Source organism: Hippocampus guttulatus, chromosome 9 (genome assembly GCF_054856545.1).
Source record: "Hippocampus guttulatus isolate MCC_2025c chromosome 9, RoL_Hgut_1.0, whole genome shotgun sequence".
NCBI classification, from domain to species: domain Eukaryota; kingdom Metazoa; phylum Chordata; class Actinopteri; order Syngnathiformes; family Syngnathidae; genus Hippocampus; species Hippocampus guttulatus.
The window spans coordinates 11,526,263-11,550,118 of record NC_141269.1 but is presented as its reverse complement, the minus strand read 5'-3'; the positions used below and the strand labels follow the sequence as shown (position 1 = coordinate 11,550,118).

General features: G+C 40.1%; 3 protein-coding genes across 6 annotated transcripts; 2 read left to right on the top strand and 1 right to left on the bottom strand.

Annotated features, from left to right (window-relative positions):
• Nucleotides 1–1,550: 1,550 nt before the first annotated feature.
• LOC147200330 (putative pancreatic secretory proteinase inhibitor) lies at nucleotides 1,551–3,407 on the bottom strand. The gene is made up of 4 exons (XM_086121148.1): nucleotides 3,289–3,407; nucleotides 2,512–2,534; nucleotides 2,018–2,130; nucleotides 1,551–1,677 (listed from the first exon to the last, which is right to left on the bottom strand). Exons 1-4 carry the CDS (start codon nucleotides 3,338–3,340, stop codon nucleotides 1,608–1,610), a joined length of 258 nt encoding a protein of 85 aa, XP_085977274.1. The 5' UTR covers nucleotides 3,341–3,407; the 3' UTR covers nucleotides 1,551–1,607.
• Nucleotides 3,408–5,235: 1,828 nt separating this feature from the next.
• On the top strand, nucleotides 5,236–12,052 carry stra6l (STRA6-like). Of its 4 annotated transcripts, XM_086120967.1 has the most exons (18): nucleotides 5,236–5,393; nucleotides 5,600–5,672; nucleotides 6,294–6,394; nucleotides 6,523–6,653; nucleotides 6,728–6,848; nucleotides 6,920–6,965; nucleotides 7,071–7,196; nucleotides 7,354–7,427; nucleotides 7,722–7,830; nucleotides 7,912–8,065; nucleotides 8,681–8,756; nucleotides 8,838–8,919; nucleotides 8,995–9,043; nucleotides 9,144–9,261; nucleotides 9,546–9,665; nucleotides 10,299–10,462; nucleotides 10,836–10,979; nucleotides 11,081–12,052. In XM_086120967.1, the coding sequence occupies exons 1-18, from the start codon at nucleotides 5,353–5,355 to the stop codon at nucleotides 11,314–11,316; spliced, it is 1,965 nt and encodes a 654-aa protein (XP_085977093.1). In that variant the 5' UTR covers nucleotides 5,236–5,352; the 3' UTR covers nucleotides 11,317–12,052. The 4 variants fall into 4 exon arrangements, with proteins under 4 accessions (XP_085977093.1, XP_085977092.1, XP_085977091.1 ...); XM_086120966.1 differs by having other exon boundaries at nucleotides 8,838–9,043; nucleotides 10,359–10,462; XM_086120965.1 differs by having other exon boundaries at nucleotides 8,838–9,043.
• Nucleotides 12,053–13,511: 1,459 nt separating this feature from the next.
• On the top strand, nucleotides 13,512–23,527 carry tdrd7a (tudor domain containing 7 a). The gene is made up of 21 exons (XM_086120148.1): nucleotides 13,512–13,715; nucleotides 14,477–14,621; nucleotides 14,775–14,898; nucleotides 15,195–15,281; nucleotides 15,535–15,569; nucleotides 16,057–16,097; nucleotides 16,488–16,658; nucleotides 16,802–17,455; nucleotides 17,616–17,812; nucleotides 18,392–18,581; nucleotides 18,974–19,085; nucleotides 19,265–19,479; nucleotides 19,697–19,831; nucleotides 20,016–20,099; nucleotides 20,604–20,738; nucleotides 21,009–21,119; nucleotides 21,716–21,875; nucleotides 22,003–22,124; nucleotides 22,323–22,513; nucleotides 22,629–22,789; nucleotides 23,197–23,527. The coding sequence occupies exons 1-21, from the start codon at nucleotides 13,512–13,514 to the stop codon at nucleotides 23,427–23,429; spliced, it is 3,507 nt and encodes a 1,168-aa protein (XP_085976274.1). The 3' UTR covers nucleotides 23,430–23,527.
• The last annotated feature ends 329 nt before the right edge of the window (nucleotides 23,528–23,856 follow it).

The following is a 23,856-nucleotide window of genomic DNA, read 5'->3' as shown; positions in this document are numbered from 1 at the left end:
CCGCATTAACGGCTAGAACCTCACTGTTGTTTACAACACAAAACCCCAGCCGGAAAGAAGCCATGTTTTCGTCATGCTAGCTTCAACTGTATTAAAACGTTACAAGCTCACAGAGCTTTCTGCCGCTTAGTCAATGAAATCAGTCCAAGGAGATTTATCCAACCGCACAGCAGCACTACAACTCATGGTCATGGATTCTTGTTCGAGAGAAGCCGTTTTATCTTCCAGACTCCGACAAAAACACTTCATCTTCCAAATCAGAATAATTGAAATGATCGTGCAAATTACACTTGGTCGATTCCATTTGTTTTGCTTGGTTCCAATCTTCAAGTTTGATCAGAATATGAAACTTCGCAAATAAGTAAAGAGCGGCATTAAGCTGACCTCGTCCCTGCCTTGACCTCATCACGTTCACGCCTTCTTTCCTTCAAATGTCGGTGTTATTAAGATTACTGAATATCATCACAAAACAAGCCTCAAGTAATTACTGCGGCTTTTTGCTGAGGTGTTTTTTACCGCTCTAGGCTACATTCAAACCTTGCTAACAGTTCAGAAACAGCAAACTCCCCTTTAAACTAAACAGTTGAAACAACAGTTACAACACTCATTTTTTGTGGAGAAATGTGAAGCGAGGAACAATGCTTTTCATCAAGTAATCAAGGCTCAACAATTTTTTTTTCTTGATGAACATTTTTGCCAATTGACTACTTTATTTGAGGAGCAACCTCATAATATACGGGAGCATTTTTTGCAGATTTATCACAGGGACCTGAAGCAAGGGTTTTATTGAACAACACACACACACATACACACACACACACATACTCACTATGTTACTTAGTATAAGAAGTGCAAATACTGAGTTGTTGCACAGAGATGGTCAACCGATGTCAGAGATTTTCACTCGGACAGTTGACAAAGGCCCGAACACAGGATCAGATCGACTTTCAATGCTGGCAGGAGGTGCAGTCCTCCACGAAGCCACTCAGTGTGCGCTCCCCACTGTCACCTGACCTCTGCAACCTCTGCCGGCCCTTTTATTGATTGTATATGCAAAATACAAGGAATATATCACAAAAACACTCCCATCTTCATTAACATGACGCACCTCTGGATGGCCCCATTGGGTCGCCCCTCAGACAAAGCATTCTCTTGGTATCAGCACCAACATCCAAAAACTAACAGACACGTGTACATTTTAACAAGCGGTGTCTGTAATCTGGCTCGTGACCCTTTCTCATGATGGAGTGTTCGAGTACTCCCTTCCGTCCAAGGTTAAATCTTCCTTTTCAAGTTGTCCGAAAACAGGCACCAGTGTGTCTACTAGTGAGGGTTAAATCTTTCTCTCTAAGGTACCATCTGCTCGGGTCCCTTGATCTCTCTGACTCTATGCTTCCATTGTGTGCAAGATGTTCTGAACACAAGCATTTCGAGGTCAATCAAGCGTGTAACAAGATGAAACTTTAAAACATGACAACATTGTATTTTTCTATTCTAACAACCGATCATTCACTTCTGCCTTAATAATGTTAACACATTTGACCAAACAATTGTTATTTGCAAATCATTTTTATTCTGACTCAAACTTTTCCACCATCTGTTCATATTCACATTATGCGCTGCTGAACAGCGGAGCATTGTCCATCCGAGGCAATCCAAACGGCTGCCCTTGTTAACCTGTAAAGCAAAAACAGACCATTGTTAACTTTACTTGAACTTGTCTTCGACTTTAATTCATCTTGTACATCAGGCCAACCCCTACACGGAAGTCGCGCCACGATTTATTTTCCCATTAGACATGAATTAAGCTTTGAAGATACATTATGCTGTTCCTAATTCGTACATGATTTTTCTACATAATGACCATGAGCAATGTCCAATCACAGTTCAGATTTGTCACTGGAGTTGTTTCTATTGTCACCACCAGTCAAGCAACGTTCGAGTTCGTGCAAGCGTGTGCGTGTAAATTTGCATGTGGGTGTGTGAGAGTAGCGTGTACGTAGCGTGTAGTACTCACTGGTTGTGCTGACAGAGGGAACACTCGTTGGGGTAAGTATTTTGATCAGTACCACACACAGGGCTGTAAATCTCGCCGCAGATTATTGGCTCATGTGTGATAGAACAGGTTGGCTGACCAAAAAAAAAAAAGAGTGAATACATAGATTATAGTTTCTCCAAGAATAAGCAGTGGGGTTTTAAATTTACACTGAACATGCACTAATTCTATTTATGAGTGAGCTTTATCCATCCATCCATTTTCCGAACCGCTTAATCCTCACTAGGATCGCGGGGGAGCTGGAGCCTATCCCAGCCGTCTTCGGGCAGTCGGCGAGCTTTAATTAACCTTAATATGATGTGTAATACTGAGATTGATGTGTTCAGTTCGTGCAGATAAATTAAGAAAGTTGGGGGAAAAAAAGAATACTTGTTTAGTTTAAACGTTCTATACGATTTCTTTTACAAAGAATCTAATAAAAAAAACTAAAGGTAAATGTTTACAGTAATAGTCACCTTTTTCGGGACTGCCTCTGTGTCTGTGAAAGGAAAAAATGTTTAAAAAAGTGAGTACAGTTTTCAAACAAATACTTAATATACTGAATCATGAGCACACAAAAGAGAGCAACATGAGAAATACATTTGACCTGGGTCAATAAAGACACAAGAGACCACCGTTGCGTCTTTATCAACACAATGTTGGTATATGAAACATGTTTTTTAATTAGTTTCATTTAAGTGATAGAGGTGCAACAATTTTTTTTAAATCAGTGCTACTGGGGGAGGGGCACAGAGAGGGGTAACATGCAGAAAATGGCATTTTAAATATGGACAACAGATGTGCCAACTCGCAAATAATGAAATTCCACTAGTAACTGATGCCCATTTAAATACGTTGGGATATTTTTTTTTGAACTCCCGAATTCTTCAAACAAATGCTGTTAAACCTCCAACGTAATTTTTCCCACAAAAAACAAAACAAAAAACAACCCAAATACAAAAAGATACTAGCAGTCCCACAACCAAACTTACCCCACACCCTAAAATATTGGGGAAAAAAATCATTGGAAAAAAAATCTGCAGACAAGTCAACCTGCGGGTACTGAACTATAAATATGCGGTGGTCCGCTGCAGTAGTGGAAATGTGTTTAGAATTTTCCCCACAAAGTTTTTTTTGGCGGGTGGAGATTATTCAAGGGCCACTCAGTGTGGGCGCGGACCACGTGCAGCCAGTTGCCCGTTCCTGATTTTGAGTCTCAAAACACGTTAAATTGAATATTCGTTCTCGTATACCTGCAATCACACAGAAGAGCAGAAGTCCCACAAGAAGAACATTCCCAGCCATGATGACTGTTGGTTGATGAGTTCACAATGACAATGCCACATTGACAGTGCTGGGTATTTATTGGCGTCAGATCGATGCGTATCAAGCCAGGAGGAGTGGCTTATAAGCTAAAAAGTTCACTGACATAGTACGCAATATTTTTAATATCCGTCATGTTATTGGTTTGTTTTCACAAGATTCTTGAGTTTTTTAATTCTGACGAGAGAGAACATTGTATCCTGAGGTTAAAATTCAAATGTTTGAGTCACATGTTAATTTTGTTCCCTCAGCCTGCTCTTCAGCAACATGAGAAGATCAAAGTCTTAGAAAGGACCAATTTAATGCAGCACGTTTCTACAACAATGCAAACAAGCTTTATACAGCACAAACAGTTAACAAACATTTCCCTCCACTTTTTACCCCCAGTGAAGCCATAGATCAGGCCTATCACATTTGAATATCGATTGACCTCTTTCTGCATCTCACATTTTGTCCCAGCTGTGTAAGTCATCCTTGCTTTTCAAGGTCAGGTGTGAAGTAAACTTGGACAGCCATCTTTTGATTAATACCGGTACTTTTAGCTCAAACGTTTTCAAACTTTTTTTTTTTTAAATGCAACCCACCCAGGAGTTAGACCCATAGCAACGCACTTAACAACGAAAATGCCTTTGTTCATTGAAAATATTTTTACAATAAAAATGCCATTTATGGAATTACATTATCAACTGACATTTAGACATTGCTTTGTAAATAATACATTTTTAAACATACAACACTTCACTACAGTGTGTCATTTAACACACGAGGGTGGTACCTCATATCTTTATTGACCAAGTCAAGATTTCTGATGTTCTTGTGTTTTGCGTACCGCTGCTACAGTTCATTAAAATATTTGTATGAAAACTGGACTCCCTTTTTTCAATTATTTTTTCCTTTCATAGGCACACCGGCATACTCGACAAAGGTGACTGTTACTGTAAATATATACTCATGTCCTATTTGCTTTTATGTAAAAGAAATGAATGTTAAAACTTGATAAATCACAAGTGTTTTTAGTTTCTTAATCTGGCTGCATGAGCTGGAAAAATCAATCTCAGAAACAACTACAGTTGCATTTCTGGACTCTGATTGGCTGGTAACGGCCTCGCCACAAAAAACTCAACATGTAATATTTTTTCCTTGTTTGTTTTGGAAAAGATGACTAAAGATAAGGATGTACTTTGTGGTCAATTTGTATGTACTAGAAAAACATTACATAAGATTTAGGAACAGAATACCGTGGCTATCTTTTGAGTTTTGCACTTCAGAGAAGAGAAAATCTCAAGAATTTTGAGCCGTTCCCCCGGTGTATTACTTTAGTAACACACAGTTCAAGTAGATCTCTTTTCCATTTTACTTTTCAACTTTAAAGTGGCTTACCTACCCCTTAGTTATTGTATTATCCAGCTGAAAGATGGAACAAAATCGAAGCCAAATTCAAACAAGGTTCAAGTTGTTTTGGGGGGTTTTCTCCACAGGACTACAAGGATACCCGTTTGGATTGCCCGAAATTGAGCCTGATAAGAAGCGCAAAAAGTGAATATCAACAGTGGAAATGTTTTAATCTTAACTAAAATTATTGTAATAATAAAAGTATTTGGACAAATCTGATATAATCAGGTAAAGAAATGTGCTATGTTGTTAAAATTAGGAGGTGAATGATCGCTAGGCCAAGAACGCTGTATTTATATTTCTTATACTAAGTAACACAATTGTCAATACTGTAGTGTGTGTGTGCGCGCGCACGTGTGTGTGTGTGTGTGTGTGTGTGTGTGCGTGCGTGTGTGTGCGCGAGAGAGAGAGAGAGAGAGAGAGAGAGAGAGAGTGTTGTCGATTCATGACACATGGACAAACAAGGAAAACGAGAGAAGGGTGCATCCTGAGGTTAAAGTTCAAATGTTTGAGTCACATGGGTGAAACCAGGAAATAGAGAAGTGACAGCTGTCCACACACACTTGTTCATTAGAAAGTGCTGAGGTACTTTTTGATTCAAAATGGATGATCTAACGATGATTGCGGACCAAGTGGAGCATGTGTAAGTACGACATGAGTTTTGCTTACTTTTGTTTACTTGGAGCAGACTTCAGGTTGGGGCCTGTGACAGTTGTTTGTTTTGTTTACTCGCCATTCTGTTCGGCAACATGAGCAGGTTAGAAAGCCCCAGCATTATGATGCAGCACAATTGCACACCAATGCAAACTATCTTTAACACATACCAATAAGAATCATTTTTCCCCACAGGGAAGTCATTGTTCAGGACTGTCACAATGGAATCTCGATTGACCTCTTTCTGCATCTCACACTTATCCCAGCTGTAAGTCGTCCTTCCTATTTGCTATTTTTTTGTGTATAAATAATAAGTCCAGTCCAGTTTTCAAGTTCCCGATTACCTTTTTAGCATGAACATGAAAACTGGACCACAAAATTATGTTTCTATAAAAGTCAGTAGCGTGTCCTCGACCGATGTTTACCATACTGATTTTTTTTCTTTTTTTACAACGTCATAAACTTGCACTGTTTGCTTAAAAGGTTTAGTAAAAGGGCAGCAACGGCATCGCTGCTCTATAGAATGAGCAGGTACTTGCAAGGGAAACACTTTGGAACCTTCTCCAACTCATTTCAATCAATGCCCTACCACTTCAGGAATATAAATGGAAGAAATCCATGAGAAAGAAGCCAATTAGGGACAGTGTTGCATTGCATGACCAGATACAGAGGATGGTGCTGTTTCTCATTTTATTTAATCCTGAAGATTTTCCCTTTTGTGTGTCTGTCTGACTTGAGAAAGATCTCGCAGGAACAGAAATCCTGCGAGATCTTTCTCAAGTCAGGTTGACCTCCAAAACTGTGTTGTGAACAGCTTTATCACTTTAATTAAAGTCAGTTTTAGCATGTATCTGTCTTGCAATTGTTAGCTTTGGTTGTTGTCTTCCAGGTGCTGATTGCCTTGGTACTGTCATTCCTTCAGAAAAGAGCAAAACCATTGGCTATTGACCATAGATTTCCTTTTCTTCAAGGGCGTTTTGGCATCGTGGTGTAAGTCAATCACAAGGAGAGAAATTAAAATGCACGTTTTAAAATAGTCCGTAGGACGTGTTGTCACTCTCTCACTCGTACAGTTTTTTCAAATAAGGCCATGTTTTCTTTGTTCATGTTCTTGGCAGACCTCTGGACACCATAGGTAGCCTGAGCAATCGCTGGTCGTACGGGTTCGCCTTTGGCGCCGTGTCCTATAGCGTCCTGCTGCTCTTCTCGGAACATTACATTCCTTTTACTGTCCCACCCTGGGCCAGAGGTACTGACACTTTCTACCAATTGGTTCTGCTCTGTTGTTCACACATCAACTGATAGTGTGTTTATGGTCCCCAGCTGTAGTTTACCTTGTTGGAGCTTTGGAGGTGGGACTTGTGAACTTTCCTTTCTTTGCCTGTTTGTCAACACCCTTCAGAGCAGCTGGAGCTGTGCTGGGAATCCTGTACTCTTTGTGTTGGTAAATATTCCTCCACAGTGCATGCTTCAATATGGTGTGAAATAGCCAAAATGCTGTGTGGTTGTTTGCAGGCTTATAATTACTGTGTGGGACACATTCACATGCCCAGATGGCAAGGTACGTGAGTACAACTGCTATTAGGTGAGTACTATGCCCACCTGACATGTTTGTTTGTATAACTTTTGATGCCTGAAAATTAAAGTATAAATGTGTTTCCAAAAGATTTTGGGGAAATACCAGAAGGTAATTGTCCAGTGGCCTTGTATCGTCTCTCTCGTTTTTCTTTTGGGACGATTTGTCTACATGCTGGTCAAACATGTTCGAATGCATCTAAAGCTGGAACAGGAGGTCAGAACATATATCATGTCATATTTGCAGTCACCGGCTCAGTATTGTCTTGTTTTACAATCAATGCATTTTACAACTTATTCTTGATTTTGAAGATTGTAATGTGTGGGAAAAAAAACACTTGTATTAAGTATTAATATGCAAAATGTACCACCAGGACCCAGATGAACTGACTCAGCATCATCAAGTGCAGCATGTGAAGAGACTCCTGAGGAAGAAAGGTACACACAGGTAAAATACAGTCAAGAGTGGAATACTTGTGAAGCAGTTCTGCATTTAACTATTCCAAATCGAAATAGAACTGCAGTCATCTCAGCCCTGTTTTGCCTCTCATGTGCATTTAAACACAAACACGACGTTCTTTGGATTCCAATCGATTTTCTTCTGTTTTAAAAATGCATCATTATTGTTGCCATGTTCATCAGAATAAGTTTTATTGACACAAATGTGAATCACACTACACTTAAAAGTTGCAGCACAGTCGGAGACTACATACACAATGGTTGAACCCATTTTATGTTGCAGCAAGGCCCTGAGCTGGTTCCAGAACAGAGTGTATGAGTGGGATCCCCACTTCAAATTCCCAAACAGAATCATCGGCACTGCCATCATATCTCTCATCGGTCTATATACGGTAAAGAGCAGAAACAATTGGGTGTTTTATCTGCAAAGTTGTTGGTATCAAATGCTACATACCCTCTGCTATTGTTTTTAGATGACCCTGGCTGACTACAGTCTCAGTAATATTGCTTTTGACCAAGTGGTCAGATGGAAGAACATGCTCAAAGACTTGGTGACGTCCTGTGATCAGACCGAAGCTTTGGGAGCCATGATTCCGCAACTGGAAGAATTCATCAACGTGGCCAGAAGTGAGTTGGCCACAAGTTCTGCATAGAGTACTGTGCAAAAGCCTCACTCATTTTGGTTACTCTTTGAACAATTCTGTAATGATCATATGCTGTATCACTCCAATGTCGAGCACTAGATTGCACACCCTCTCCAAGGTATAATTCTTAATTATATAGCAAATATAAATTCACTTTGACAAGAATCCCGAGCAAAATTTTGCCCATGCGCCACCTCTCTAAAGTTTTGTGGACTTTCTGTTTTTGTGTAATCCTGTTTACAGTGTCTGCACTGTTATTCACTCTTAATTCAAACAGAACAGAAAGTCAGAACTGTGAGGCAGATGTGCTCGTATAGTCAAATCAATTTTTGGAAAAAAAAAACCCAAAACACTCAAAATACTGTATAGAGCTCGATGCTAAGATTAGAATGAATTAAATAAACTTGCTTCTATATAAATGCAAATAAGTGCTGTAGAGAAGAGTGGTGCATGAAGAAAGAGAGGATCCATTTAATTTTGTTTTGTTTGCCCTTGGCCTGCTCAACCAATCCATTTTCTTGATCTGCACCTTTTATCCAGACAAGCATCAACATGCCATATGGCCCTTCTATTAATCTATTACTTTGTTTCATTCTAGAGACGTGGTTAGCAACCACCATCTTTGCTAGTCTCAATTCAGTTGCGTACACGCTCCATGTACTGGTATGTTACAGGTAAGTGGATCAGAACAATGCAATTAATTCATCCGTGCAAACTCAGACATGCCCCGATTCATCATGGTGTTGCTTCCAAAGGAAACATTTAAAGAGACTTTGGAGAGGAGAGAGAGGTTTCCTCCCAGAGAAATTTCTGAAGCCCAAGTCTGCTGTCAGCGTGGTGAGCGCGACACCACACACAAGCCATTTACTGTACGACTTTCGAAGAGATGAACTTTTTATGGATTTTGTGCAGGCCTCCATCGCACGCTACTCTGGATGGCAAATCGCTTTTACGCTCTGGGGTAATAATTTTAATTTCTTCTAAAATGATATGAATATCTTTTTTAGGATTAGATTTAGAGATTTGTATATATTTATTTATTTATTTAAATCGTGTTTCAGGTTATCTGATGGTCCACTCCATTCACTTCCTGGTTGCACTGTTGGTGGTGTATGTGATTGTTATTCCGATACAACATGGAAAAGCCCTGATCATGCTGTCTAACCTCGGCATCCTCATGTAAGTGTATGTGGCAGGTGCAACGTAGAGGGAGTAAACACACGAGCAACCACATTTCTGTTGTTTATTTTTACTTCCTCTCTCGAAATAATTTTTGAAAAATGTTCAGTTCAGCTTTGCAGGTTTTCGGTCACTTTAATGGCGAAAATAGTTTGAAAATGATTAATCTTGGTCTCATATATTATATTTCAAAGACCTGGTATTTGAACAGGGGTGTGTTGATTTTTTTATATCCGCTGCATCATCAATATGACAACATTTACTCTGTGTCTTTTTCTTTGTAGCCTGACTGTCAGTCTGGTGATAGCCATGGTGATCCTCCAGATAGTTTTGGTCCAGATTTTTTTTCTCCAGGACAAATTGTCTCCCACTGATAAACACAAACCTTTAGCTCTCAATAACAGGTAGGTAGTGATGGTTGCATATTACAAATATAATATGTCAACCAGGATTGTGATGTAAGTCCCGAACTCTTGATATGTATTATCATAAGGTATCTCACTCGACACACAAAAAAATGCAATATATCTGTTAAAATTAAAGTAGTTGCCGGGAATCACGGTGGTCGACTGGTTAGCATGTCCGTGTGTGTGAAGAAGTGCAGGGTTCGATTCAGGCCCAGCCTTCCTGTGTGGCATTTGCATGTACTGTACTCCCCGTGCCTGTGGGAGTTTTCTACTGGTTCTCTGGTTTCCTCCCACATTCCCAAAAACATGCATGGCAGGTTAATGGAACACTCGAAATTGTCCCTAGGTGTGATTGTGTGCACAAATGGTTATTTGTCTTTGTGTGCCCTGCGATTGGTTGGCAACACTGAAGATAGCTGTGCTAGGCTCCAGCATGCTCGCAACCCTTGTGAGGATGAGCAGATTAGAAAATGGATGGATGGATGGATGGATGAAATAATTACCATTTACATGAGTGTGTCAATTGCTGAAACGTACACCAGATACATCTTAACTATATCAACCTCTAATTAGGCATGGAAATATGACTGAGGTCAAATATGAATTTTGTTCCTTCTCTTTTGCCTTCAGAAAAGCATTCCACTGCTTCAACTACTTTTTCTTTTTCTACAATGTGATCATGGGGATAAGCAACTGCATCATGAGGCTGATGATCAGCATTGTGCTGGGAACATGGCTGGTGTCCCGCATCGACCGTACAATAATGCAGAGAGGATATGAAACCATGGATGCTGGTGAGTTTAATTCTCTAATATGATACTCTGGACAACTAAAAGGGGACAGATTATGGAAATTTGGCAAACCGTATCGTGGGATCACACAAAAGCCATTCATATGCACTGTGGGTGCTCAGGTGTGATGCACTCCATCAAAGTTGGGGCAGGGGTTGAGGGTTGATGGCAGGTCACCCACTCAAAAGGACTTATTTCAGCAATATAAGAAATAAATGTGTAAAGTTTATGATACTTATTAAATTGAAAGGAAGTGTATACTTTGGAGAAACACCATTTACCATTAATAGACAGTCATGGCAAAAAAGTTTTTTGTATTTACAGTACTTTTCTCCATATAGAACTGTGTAAGAATCAGTATTTCTGCATTTCTCAGGTTATAGTACATGGATTGGGATGATCTTTGCTGACCACTATCATAACAATCCAGTCATGGTGTGTTTCTGTCAGCTCCTTGTCTCCACCATCCTGGACAAACACACACTATCTGCATACTCCTCATTCAACAACACACCATCTGGTATGTAAATACTGCCCAATGCATGTAACTGCACATGCGAAAACACAATAATCCCAAGTGGTTAGTATTTTCTGTTGCTCATATTTCCTTCTCCTTTCCAGAATATTCTGTGAACAGTCGAGCCAGGAGACGTTGGGCATTGCTTTACACCCTCTTACGGAACCCTCATCTGATCCTGCATAGGAAGCACCACCTCTCCTCATTGGGGACCTTGGACACGTCACCTTCTCTTCAATCGGACACAATACTGCAGGCTTGGGTCATGGCTTCACAAACGCAGAGCCACAAGACGGCGTCGGCACCACTGAGCACTGAGGCACAAACGCCAGAAGGCTAGAATAACTTTTGCACTGATGCACATTTTGTCAGTGTTTGGAGGTCTGTCATCGAAAGTCACTTGAGATATGATATGTTGTTAAAACTTGAATCTCACTTTGTATGTACTTCGGTCTGTAATTACAGAAAAGTTTCACAGCTTGAAATTCTTTCAAAATGAATTCATGCCCACAATTGGTAGTACAAGTTTGCTTAACTCCTGTGCTGACTTTTTATCTAAACAGAAGAGCGAAGTAGCTGGTCTGACACCAAGTTGGACGAATGAGCAAAATATTAAAACACGTTAAAAAAAATAAAATAAAGTTAAAAATATAACTAAGCGTATTATTTTTGATATCTACAGCATTGCTGAACAGGTCATTCTAGGACTTGTTGACTTATGGCGTAGAAGTTGGTCCATAATTTTCCATGTCAATATAGCACATGCAGTATACGCTGTTTGCGATGAAAGTGAACAGTTTGGTGGAGTTGTGACAGACTTTGTTTTTTGTTATTTTCATTATTGTCTGTTTGCCATTACGAACATGTTAGACATTCACATCATTGCTGAACAGGTCATTCTTGGACTTGTTGCATTATGATGGCACATAAATTGGCCCATCATTTTATTGCTATGTCAATATGTAATTATTTTTCATTATTTTCTGTTCACCCTTATTAACTTTTACACAGTGTATGCTTTTTTTTTTTGTTATTTTTACCTAACAAGTAAATAATAAAATTGCCATCGAAAGTGATTCTGAACTTTGACCTGAAATTAATTCGCATATTTTCACTCATCTGCAACTTTCGAAGTAGAACGTATGTTTTCCGAACATGTACGACTGCTGATTAATAAACAAATGTGTAATGTAAACACATTTGATTTTCACAAAATACTGCTAAAGGGTGGGTCGCACAAATGGCGAACTTCCGGTAGTGGTCCTGTTGACGAGAACACGGTTTGGGGAAATAATCAGAACGCGCTTAATTATTTCACATTATTTCTCCGAACGCGGCGGAACACCGGGCAGCGACGTGTGTACACATTGGCTACGACTACGACAGGTAATTTTGGCACAAAACTATCTCTTCGTATTCTAATTTGTCCGCTGATGAGATTATTTATAGTCCTTACACGACGAGAACAATGTTGTCTACAACCTGTTGCATTACCCCTAAACACCTTCAGTCTACTTGAACATGTTTAGAGACCAGTTCCATTAGGCCCAATTGTTACAGGTTACACATTTACTGCGGGACTCCATTTCAAGTCGTTCTGGCCTTCTTGTGTGGAGTTTGCATGTTCTCACCGGGCCTGCGTGGGTTTTCTATGGGTACTCCAGTTTCCTCCTACATTCCAAAAACATTCGCAATAGGATAATGGAGTACTCTCAATTGAAACAAGTATCTCCTTTGGGATCATAGTCCAGATCTGTTCTCAAGAAGAAATCATTAACTTAAATTTAAATAAAGGCAGAAACTGCAAATAACGTAGGCAAACAAAATGATCAACTATCAACACTGAATATTTCATTGTTCAGTGTTTTTACATTTTGCGAGACACTTGGCCTTGTGCTTTGTTGAGGAACTTTGTCATTCTTGGTGGCAGAGAGGCAAAGGGTTCCGATCAAGGTTTTTTTTTTTGCAGTAATGATGCTACTTTCTAAATACAGTATATTTTAAAAATCTTGCGCACTGTCTGAAGTGTATTCATGTACACCCTTGGGTATGAGAACCACTGCACAAGATATATGACAGAAGACTTCACTGAACATATTTCTTGAAACTACACGATAATCACAGGAAAAAAACAAAAACTGTGGAACATACTAATCAGCCCTTAGTTCACTGGGAGAATAATGCCAAAAATACCCCATTAATATATGTACGTTTGTAACGTTAGACATTAAAAATCTTATCGGAATTAATTTTTCTTGCTTTGCTCAAGATAGCATATCCAGTACACGGTGGTTGTTTATGAAAGTGAACAGCTTGGTGGAGGTGTCACATGCTTTCTAATATATTGTATGGATTATTTATTTGTTATTTTCATTATTGTCTCTTCACCCTTTCTCACTTGTTACATATTCACATCATTGCTGAACAGGTCATTCTGGGACTTGTTGCATTATGATGACATAGAAATTGGCCCATCGTTTTACTTGCTATGTCAAGCTGACCTGAAATTAATTCTTTTGTTTCATCTAAAACAGGATGTCAGACAGTGAGTCCATCAAGAAAATGCTGCGCTCTGTACTCCAATCTAGCAAGGAGGGTGTGAATATTCAAAGCCTACAGTTTGAGTACCGCTCACTCTGTGGGGAGAATATCCCGTTGAGAAAACTGGGCTTCCTCAATTTGGAAGACTATCTCCGAAGCATACCCTCTGTGGTGCGGCTGGATGACCACAATGGAGAAGTAAGAGCTTGTTTTTAATTATTAGGCATGCCTAATGGTAAGTATTTTTGGTGTTATCTATGGTGGGATTAACATGGGGATTTTCAATTAATAACACTATGGTTCAAGGACTGTGTACTATGTATGCTATGTAAATACAGCAGAATTTCTTCATGAACCAAGCTGAAATAAACAATAGTCAATGAATGAATCTTGATTTTTATTTATTTATGTTTTTAAAGCTAATACTCCACAAAAAAAAGTCTTAAAGCGAAACTAAACCCTCAATTTTTAAAAAGAAAACATCAACTTCTTGAAGTGAACGCGATCAGCAAAAAGAAAACTCGGTAAGCTCATGCGGATGATGATGTTTCTGATCATGGTTTAGTGTGTATCTTTGGTGCATCTAATGTTGCTTGTCCTTGCTGAATATCTACTCACGCTAGTTTTGTTCCTAAATGGGCAGGAGTTGGCAAACACCTAACATTTTTGCAAATTTCCATTTCCGTGAGAGTGTAAGTGGCAGCCTCCACAAGTGACAGACAAAAGTACATTATGTATGGAACCACCCTGCAGCTGCACTCTGTGCTCATCACCTCTTTTATTGTAAGAAAAACCCCCCACTTATATCTCGGTCATTGATGTTGCAGTGCTTAACCAAGTTACTATTCACATAGTTGGAAGGAACCCATCATTTCCCTTGCCATCAGTCTGTATGGTTGCATTCGAGAGAGAAGCGTTCCACAGACAGATGCATGCATCACTTGCAATTTACTTTATAGCTGAGATGCTACGCTGAAGTATGCAGTGAGACCGCACACATCGCCCAGCTGGTAGCACGACAGAAGAGTTCCAAGAGATCGGGATGCTCCCAAATTGTCAACTGCAGGATGAGACGCAAAGCTTCCGACCCTTACATGCGTCGTGGTAGGACATTCTTAAAATATCCAATACATAAAACCTGCTAACTGAAGTCTCACTCTCATTAAAGTACAGTAGATGGCAGGTTTGCTCTTCAAAACCATTGCCTAGCTACTTTATCGGGTCGTTTGCTCAAAATGACTCCTTGCATGCACCTAGGGTGGCCCGTGTCCTCTCTACGGCAGCCTTCAGGTAGCGGTGCTTTGAGGCCAGCCAACCGCTTTCAACCCCATGGTGGCTACCGAAGCTTCAGTGCCTCACATGATGTCAAGTCCAGATACCGGTACATATTTTTTGGGCCAACTGCATTCAAGAGTTTTGACAGGGGAAATGTGTTGAATTGTGTCTGTTTAATCATTTGGATCGAATTATTTTTGATGATTTTTCGTATGATTTTTGTCATGCTTTACTATTTTGTTTCTCCTTCTGTAATGCTTTTGATATTTGATGTAAAACACTTTAAATGGTCTTGTACATGAAATGTGATACACAAATAAACTTGCCTTGCCTTATTTGGGACAGTTAATGTTTTTTTTCCCTTTTTATACCTAATAACCAAGCATTGTTCCCAATTATTAGGCAAGCCGGCCAGTCCTTTATGCTACCAGTAGAGCACCGACAATCAGCGCCTCAGCCAGTTGTGAAACCGTCTGCTGCACCTGACAGGTGATATCGAAAAAGTCCTGCGTCCACCTTATTGGTCTGTGGTCTCTTCTCAGCATATCTTTTTTTTAGTGCAAGCGGAGTAAGCAGCAGAATTTGTTCTGTTTTTAAGTAAAGTAACACTTGCTTAATTATCTCTGCAAACCATTTCTCGGCTGAGTTTTTCCCATTTTAATTAAAGTGTCATTTTCTTTTTAGATTGTGTAGAATGATCGTCAAGTCATGACTGTGACCTTTAAATAAATCAATTTTGCAGGGCCAAGAAGTTGGTAATGCCCAAGAAACCCAAAGGTTGGTATAAACATCAGTTTTTGTTAGCATCAATCACTCCAAGTTTTTGTATTATTGCCCCCCTTCCCCTCAATTACGTTGAAAAAAAAAGACTTCAAAAAGTATGGAAAAAAAGACAAGTACTGTATTGTAAATGCTCATCAAACTGAATATGCTAATAAAACAATGAATTGTAGTCCTCGGTTCAGTGGGTATTCACAGGTAATAGTGCTGAATCACAAATAATTGGAAAAACATCTTTCGTCAAACATAGATGACGCCCCTGCCCCCCCCCAAAAAGGACAAAGGCTTTCCTGTTATTTTTAGATCACGCAGTACAGAATACAGTATGTTGGTCACTGTGGAGGTTACAGAGCACTTCACCGTGTTCATATTTTATCATTTAAATGTGCCATGATTTTTGTTGTTGTTTTTGAAAGAACATTTTCCTCAATAAAATGAAGAAGGCTCTTTTAACAGCTATCAACATTTTGATGACCTTTCACAGAGAAACCAGCTGAACAAGTCTCCAGAAACAACTGCCCTGAGGTAGAGAAAATATTCTTCTGAGCTTTCTTGACATTTTTTGTGCTCCTTTTTACATCCACACTGGGGGGAAAAAACAGTCTTTTTTATTTTTTTTTGCTTTCACAACACACCGAGAGAACTCGGTAAGTAATTTTACATGACAGTTGAACATAATTTTGTCCAATTGTACTTGCAGGTCACACACATCATACACTATAACATAATATAGATAATCCTTGCATTTTCAAGGTACCGTTTTGATTGACACTCTAAAAGAGGTACAATTAAATGACGAATATATTAAGAGACCTTGAATTGAATTATCGGTGTGGTTGAAGACATTTCTTCAAAGTTTCACCCCGTTCAATGCAAGAAAAGTTTCAAATTTGGTTGGGAATTCCCTTCACACAGTCAACACTGTATGACAAGACCATGGTCCAGAGAAGATTAATCCAGCTTTTGAAGAAGTACTGCTCTGGGCTGTGGATCTCGAAACTTCCAACTGTCTTCAGTGAAATGTTCAAGCAGCAGCTCCCACCTCAGGCGCTCAATGATCTGGAAAAGTGGCCACACGTTTGTATGGTGAGTCTGTAAGAATGACTTGTGGTACTGCAGCTGTATTCATTGTTACCTCTCTTTTAGAAAAATTTTACTCTAATTTTATTACAATTACGGTGAACTATTTTCCAATATACCGGTCCTGTTTGCTCCTCTGGTCTTTTCAGGTAGAGAAATCATGCAGCACCAAAGGCGACTTCCTGGTTTACCCCCCTCTGCCTTCTTTGTCTGCGCCACAAAGCAGCCTGTCTGAAGGCCCTGCAGAACCTTCCGTCAACTTGAGCACGATATGTACATTAGATTCTTCACAGGTGTCCACCTCTGATTCTAGAGTTGGCTCCATAGAGACCTTAGCCAACCCGCCACTCACTTTGGCTTCACAGCCAACAGATCATTTTACATCTTTGGAGGTGTCACAAAAGTCAGGAAATAGTCTGGCAGTCACACCTGACGTCAACCTTGAACAAACTGCTCATCCTTTGGCACCCACGAGGAAATATCCTCCAAAAACCGACACTCCTGCAATTACTCCTTCTTGTCATACTCCTTCTGAAGATTTACCACCACAAAAGTCCACCTCATCATTGAACTCTTGCCCTTGTCCTCCCGTTAAGTCCTGTGCTGCCATTTTGCCCGCTGATGTGTGTCAGAGACTAAAGGAACTTCTATCCAAGTACACTAATGGGCTGTGGGTCCATGCGTTGCCCAAACTTTTCATGGATGCTTACAAGGCCCCATTCCCTGAGCTTTTTATGGATAAATTATCCCTCCTTCCGGACCTCTGCACTGTGGAATACCCTATTCCACATGACGGCAAGAAGGTAAGTGGTGGAGAGGGCACTTGGAGCACTACATTCATGCATGCTGTCACGAAGGACTGTGTGTTTTGTCTTTCTTTCATTATTGAACTCATTGGTAGGGGAGGTTTGGAGACCACTTGTGACAAATATTATTCTGTGAATGTGTTGTTGTTTGGATCAGGCCATCATATATGCACCCATGAGAGTAAAGCTGGAAGGAACTGAGAGTACACGCAGTCAAAACACCAGAAGCCACCAGCTTCCATCTGGTCTGGAGGTCACTGGTCCTGTAGTTCCTGCCTGTCTAGTTCATCCCTCAATGCAGTATCCCTCTGTGCTGGTTACTGATGCCAAAAGCAGTAACGTAGTTACTATAAGGTATGTCTCGACTTTTTTTTGTAAATTAGAAATCAAGAAGAAAGAAATGTTCACATTGCTACGAATTTTCACTAGAAAGTGAGGAGCAGGAGTTTGTCAGCAACAAAAAATATTCAAGAGTAGCCCTGTGCTATACGACTGAAAATGTATCACAATATCGATTAATTATTATTTATTTTAATATTTTCTTTTCCCCTTATCAAAATTAAAAATATATATTGAAATGGATTACAAATAAAATAAAACAACACAAAACTATCCAGAGGAAAAAAGTAGTTATATGGTCAAATCCAAAAAAATTCAAGAAATGCAAACTTTTATGTGTACATAGTAATGTGCAATGTTGTTCACATCACTTCTGGCAGCACACTTATTTGTGAATAACATCGCCCCAAAGTAGTTTCGTTTATACAGTTACATTAACCTTCATTCATTTGTCATGCAATATAAGTGTTGCTCTTAGAGTGCATGCATTACAGTTCACCAACCGTTTTAGGTCCATTTTAACTTGTTCGTGGGATTATTATTTCCAAAGGACATTTTATAGTTTTACCTGATTGTGTCTTTTCCCCTGTGCAGGTATGTTGGTGAGGGCTATTCCACAGCCCAGGAGGCAATGGAGGATGCTATGCTTTCCTTGTATGAACAAAGCACCACCTTCCAGCCTCTCTCAGAGCTTGCTGTGGGTCAGCTCGTAGCAGTCAAGGGGGAGAATGGCAACGACCTGATTCGAGCTCAGGTTATTGAAGTGACCAACAACATCATCAAGGTAACCTGCCTGCTTGACCGTTTGATTGTTTAATTACTTATATTCTATCTACACTGTTAATGTAATAACAAGAGGAAAGGTATTAATTTCCTGATCAAGATAGTTGGAGGAACCTCGTGTGGGCTTTTTAAATAGCGCAGGTGGGCGTGTCAGTAAAGTTTGCTGAGTCGACCAATTACACCAGCAGCTGGGGCACCCGTTTGTCATTTTTAAGGTTCCCGTCATTCGTCAGCAAAACGTCTTGATTTGACGCCCATCAGTGACTGATTGACCGACCTTCTGTCAGTACTGACGGAATGCCCACCTCTGTTAAATAGTATATTGTCTTCAAATATAAACAAATCAGTTCAGCAATTGCAAAGAAGCAGTACTGGTTTTTTTTCTCCCATCAGGTTTACTATGTGGATCACGGCTTTGCTGCGGAGATTCCTCAAGAAAATCTTCTGCCTTTGCACCATGACTTCCTTTCACTTCCCTTCCAAGCCACCAATGTTAGGCTGGCAGGTACACACGCTATAACTAAAGATGTGTTGCAATTTGTAAAGGCTGAATGTTTGTTGTAGCTCTTGTGCAAAATATACGAGTGTGCAAGTAGTCATAATGGGGCTGGTTAATTTCGCGATACAATTTTTTAAAAATTTGACCGTAATACCCTTAACTGCCCTTTTGCCCTCTCCTCTCAGGTTTAGAGGCATTCAGTTCCCATCCTGCTGTGTTGTCCTTCTTGGAGAAGTTTGCGGTTGGAAAGATTTTGCTAATGGAGATACTGGGTTCTTCTACTCACCCAAATGACTTGCCTGAGGTGTTGCTCTATGACACCTCACAAGATGATGACATCAATATCAACTCTGTCTGCTTAAAGGAGCTGCAAGACAAAACCATGAATAACCCCTTAACTGTAAGTGTGATGACTGCTGATGGGTTTTATGTTTGTAAACAGATTTGAGTTTTCCAGTCTTCATACTGCCTAAACCAGCAATGTGTGCTTTTTTATGAAAACCATGAAAAATGTGAAATGTTTTGACACTTGTAATTGGTCGACTTTCTTTCATAAGCCAAGGTCTTCCTTTGAGTCAATTATTGCTGTGTGATTGTCATTTATCTCCTGCCTTTAGGTGAATTCTATCTATCAGGGTGTATGTGTCACAAATATTTGCGCGGATGGCATCGTCTTTTGCCAGCTGCCCTCCAGAGGAACCACAAGACTTAGCAAGTTGTTGGAAGAAACAGAAGCATTTTTGTTCTCCCAGGTAGGTTACCAAAGAACCCACACTGCGCTTCTGGACATAGTTGGCATTGCGGTGATACTCCATGACTCTCTTTTGGTGTATCTGCTATTGATTTACAAAAAGCTGCTTTCAGGCGCAATATGTCACATTATTAGTCAAATTTTCTGCAATTCTGATTTTAAAGAAATGTATCTGTTCCCAACAGATGACCTCTGAGTACTTGGTTTCTAAACTCTTCAATGGCAAGATGTGTCTGACCTGCTATAAAGACAAATGGTGTAGAGCAGAGGTATGCTTGGTTTGACTGTCATCCTATTGACAGTTAGAGATCAGTGACTGAGCAATTTCAGACATCAACCAATCAAAGTTTTTTTTTAAATTTCCTACAGACATGTTTATCATTTTATGTTCTAAGAGTGTGGATTTACCGTGCCATGTTTGCCCCCTTCCTGATTGTTGTGTTCTTTGCATATTTATCACACTCAAAGAAAAAAAATCCAAACTTATGATGATGTCATTGCTCCCTGATACTGGTTGGGTTGTGGCTGGCCAAAAATGCCATTTTTGGCCAGTATCTTTCTGATGGTAGAGTGGTGAATGCTGACTTGGACTGAGGCCAGCGGGGTCTGCAGTCTTAGGTTTTTCTAGGTTCTTTTGCAACCTACTGGATGAGTCGTCGTCGCACTCTTAGAGTAATTTTAGCTGTTGTTTTTTTTGAGGGGGAGTGGGATTTGACTGAAGAAAATAAATCTCTTCATTTAATTTTGAGAAAACCATTTCTCATTGGTTTCAGATAACCAACCTTCATGGCAACAGGGTCATTGAAGTGGTCTTAATTGATTTGGGCGTCATGGCAACAGTAGAGGTCACTGAACTTCGAGAGATGCCCCCTCTTTTCCTCCAAGACTTTGCCCTCATCCCACCACAGGTTTGCCTCCTTGGAGAAGTTCCTTCCTCTCCTATGACATCCGGATCAAAGCTTCTTTCTGTGAAAGTTAAATTCGCTGCAATTACTGAAATAATAGTACCGTACTTTTCAGAAGACTTAACACTCTATATTGTGAGTGATTCTTCATCTGTGACAGTCTGAGAACTAAAATACTTTAGAAATGATGTGATTCTTTTTTTGGAGTAAATCTGCTGTAAATATATTTTATAATCAGTGAAAACTTAAGATACTCCTGTGTGCTTTGCTCAGGCCATCAAATGTCGTCTGGTGGATGTGACCGTTCCAGAAGGTGACTGGAGCCTAGAAATTGTTTCCTGGTTGAAGAATGCTGTCCTGGGGGTTGACGATTGTAAAATGAAGGTAACTTAACTGTTCGCTATGGTTTAGCAAACAGGGGTTCCTATGAGGGAAGTAGCGTGTGATTAACTGTATGTATATCGTTAGTTATTGTAACGGGACTGCCCATTATTCTGGGCGTTCAAGGCTGCTTTCATACTTGTTACCTTTTGTTCGGTTGAAACTAACTAACAAAGTTTCATCCAAATAACAGCATAGAGAACACACAAAAATATGTATAGTCTGTGGCAGAAGCACTGCCACTTGTTTTTGTTAGAGTGTGGCGGAGGAGTGAGTGTTGCGTGCACTGGCGCCACGTTGTATAACAAAACATCTCCAATGGTAAAAATAGCTAATCAAATTACATTGTTTGGAAAAACATGCAATCCAATCAGGTTGGGACCTGATGAATAGCTTTTTCTTTTTTTTTCTCCCCTCCCCCTTTTATTGTGCAGCCTTGCCACGTAAATGCTAAGCGATCTGGACTATAATGTATTTTTGTTTTAAACTTCCAGCACTAGTACTACTCGTGTGAGCCTTTGGCTGCACAACTGTGACACCATCGCATGTGCTGTGTGCATGTGTTCAATGTGACCTTTGAACTGCTTTGCCTGTTTTAGATTGTGAAGTTGGAGGAGCACAAAGAAGGGATACTTGTGTACATCTACCTATTTGTTGCCGCTGACCATGAGGACATGCACCAGAGCATCAACCATAGGTTGAGCGACCCAGAAATATGGCGGGCACTCAACGGCAAAAAAGGCTGCACGGCTACTGGAAGTAAGGACACCGACTTGCTCACATGACTACCCCCAACAGACAAATGCACAAAAAGCTTAACTCTTTGTTCCAGTCAATGTTAACTATTTATTAGCATGCTTCTTTGTTGCTTTTCTTCAAATTGCAGATGGCAGTGATTCAGTCAAGAGACTGGCTGTGAGCAACCCAAGTTGTCTTCATCCACAACTATGTGAATCATCTTCAGCAGAAACAATCACCACAATGCCGCCACCTCTGGAGCTTCCCCTGGTGTGTATGAGAAGGAATTTGTATGTTTTTATTTGAGATTTTTCTATTGCACAAAATGTGCATTGGGCCCAAAAAGTTTGTGAAACACTGGACGGAACACAAATATTGTTTTGGACCACTATATAATAGAACAACAGAACCGTGATTAGTGTCCTGAACCACTCACTCATTACATTTCATTTATGCTGCATTTTTCAGCTTGGTCAGAACATGGATGTTTATGTACCAGCGGCTTGCCACCCTGGTTATTTCGTGCTGCAGCCGTGGCAGAACCTGCATAAATTGGTCGTGTTGATGGGAGAGATGATGCTCCACTACAATCAGGCTGTCACCACCACAACTGGGCAGATTAAGAAAGGACACATCTATGCGGCCAAAATAGGCAATAAGTAAGTGACTGACTTGATGGAAACTGATGGAGATGATGTGGTTGTGTGCCATTTGAAGGGAATAATATATTTTACTCCTAGTACCGGTACTTAATCTGTGACTGCTTCTACTCAGTTGGTACCGTGCAGTGGTGAAGGGGATTCTGTCCAACGGCTTGTTTTCCATTTACGAGTTAGATCATGGAAAACATGAACTCGTCCGCAGCTCTTTCCTGCGACCTTTGATTGAGGAATTTCGACAGCTGCCTTTTCAGGCCATCATTGCGCAGCTGGCAGGTGAGTTGTAGACTTTGTGCTTGTCAAATTCACATTATTTACCGAACATGTTTTAGTGGAAGTCTTTCACCTTGTTAAGACTCTGAAGAGAAATGGCACAGTATCGCTAAAACCTTGGTCCTGGCATGAGTTCAAGCCAGTCAAGGACAACTTTATTGTCAAATGTGCTGTATGTTACACACAGATGAAATTTCCTCCCTCTTAATGCCGCTCATCCTCAATATAAGAACTTGATGAAGGTGGCCAGGAAAATAAATGGACAAATTCACGCATGCCAAATATGCAGAGATTTCCTGTACTCATAAAGAAATACATGTTTCCATTAATCACTTGTGTTGAGGCTTTTTAACATACATGTCAGATTCTGCCATGTTTCGAGCGAGCAACTTGTGCCCTCTGTCTTCCAGGTGTGCCAAAGTGCCAATGGTCAGAAGCCACGTCCTTGGTCTTCAGGAACCATGTGGAGAAGCAAGCACTTGTGGCACAAATTGAAAATGTCCAATATGAGTCAGATGTCCCAGAGGATCCATGGGAGCACAAATTAACTGTGTATTTAGTGGACACCAAATTAGATGACAAGGACCTTTGGATCCACACCCTCATGGGGGACATGTGCACGGAGCCATCTTCCCTTACTTAGAGACATACCAATGTTTCTAATGTTGGGATTAGTTTGCTCCACCTGATGCATGTTATTGAGACGTTTGTTTTTGTGCATGTACTGTTCTGAATCTGAATCTGTACTTTTGAAATATGACACCGAGTTCCCTGCTTTTTGTTGGCATGCCTCTGTTTTAAAAGCTTGCAAGTGCAATTAGAAAAAAACGTGACACTGGATTCCTTCTTCAGTGTATGGTTCGGGGGTTTTTTTGTTTAGTTTTTTAATGTGGGTTTACATTTAACAAGTCTAATTTCCAATCTTGTGTATATTTTCAATGCAGGTTGCTGTTTTAGCATGAAAAAATGGACAAGTGGGATTTCATTTGATGTAGATTATTTTAGCAACTCAAGTTCAGAAATTGTTTTGCTGGAATGAATTTACAAAGTACAATATAGAGTGGCACTTT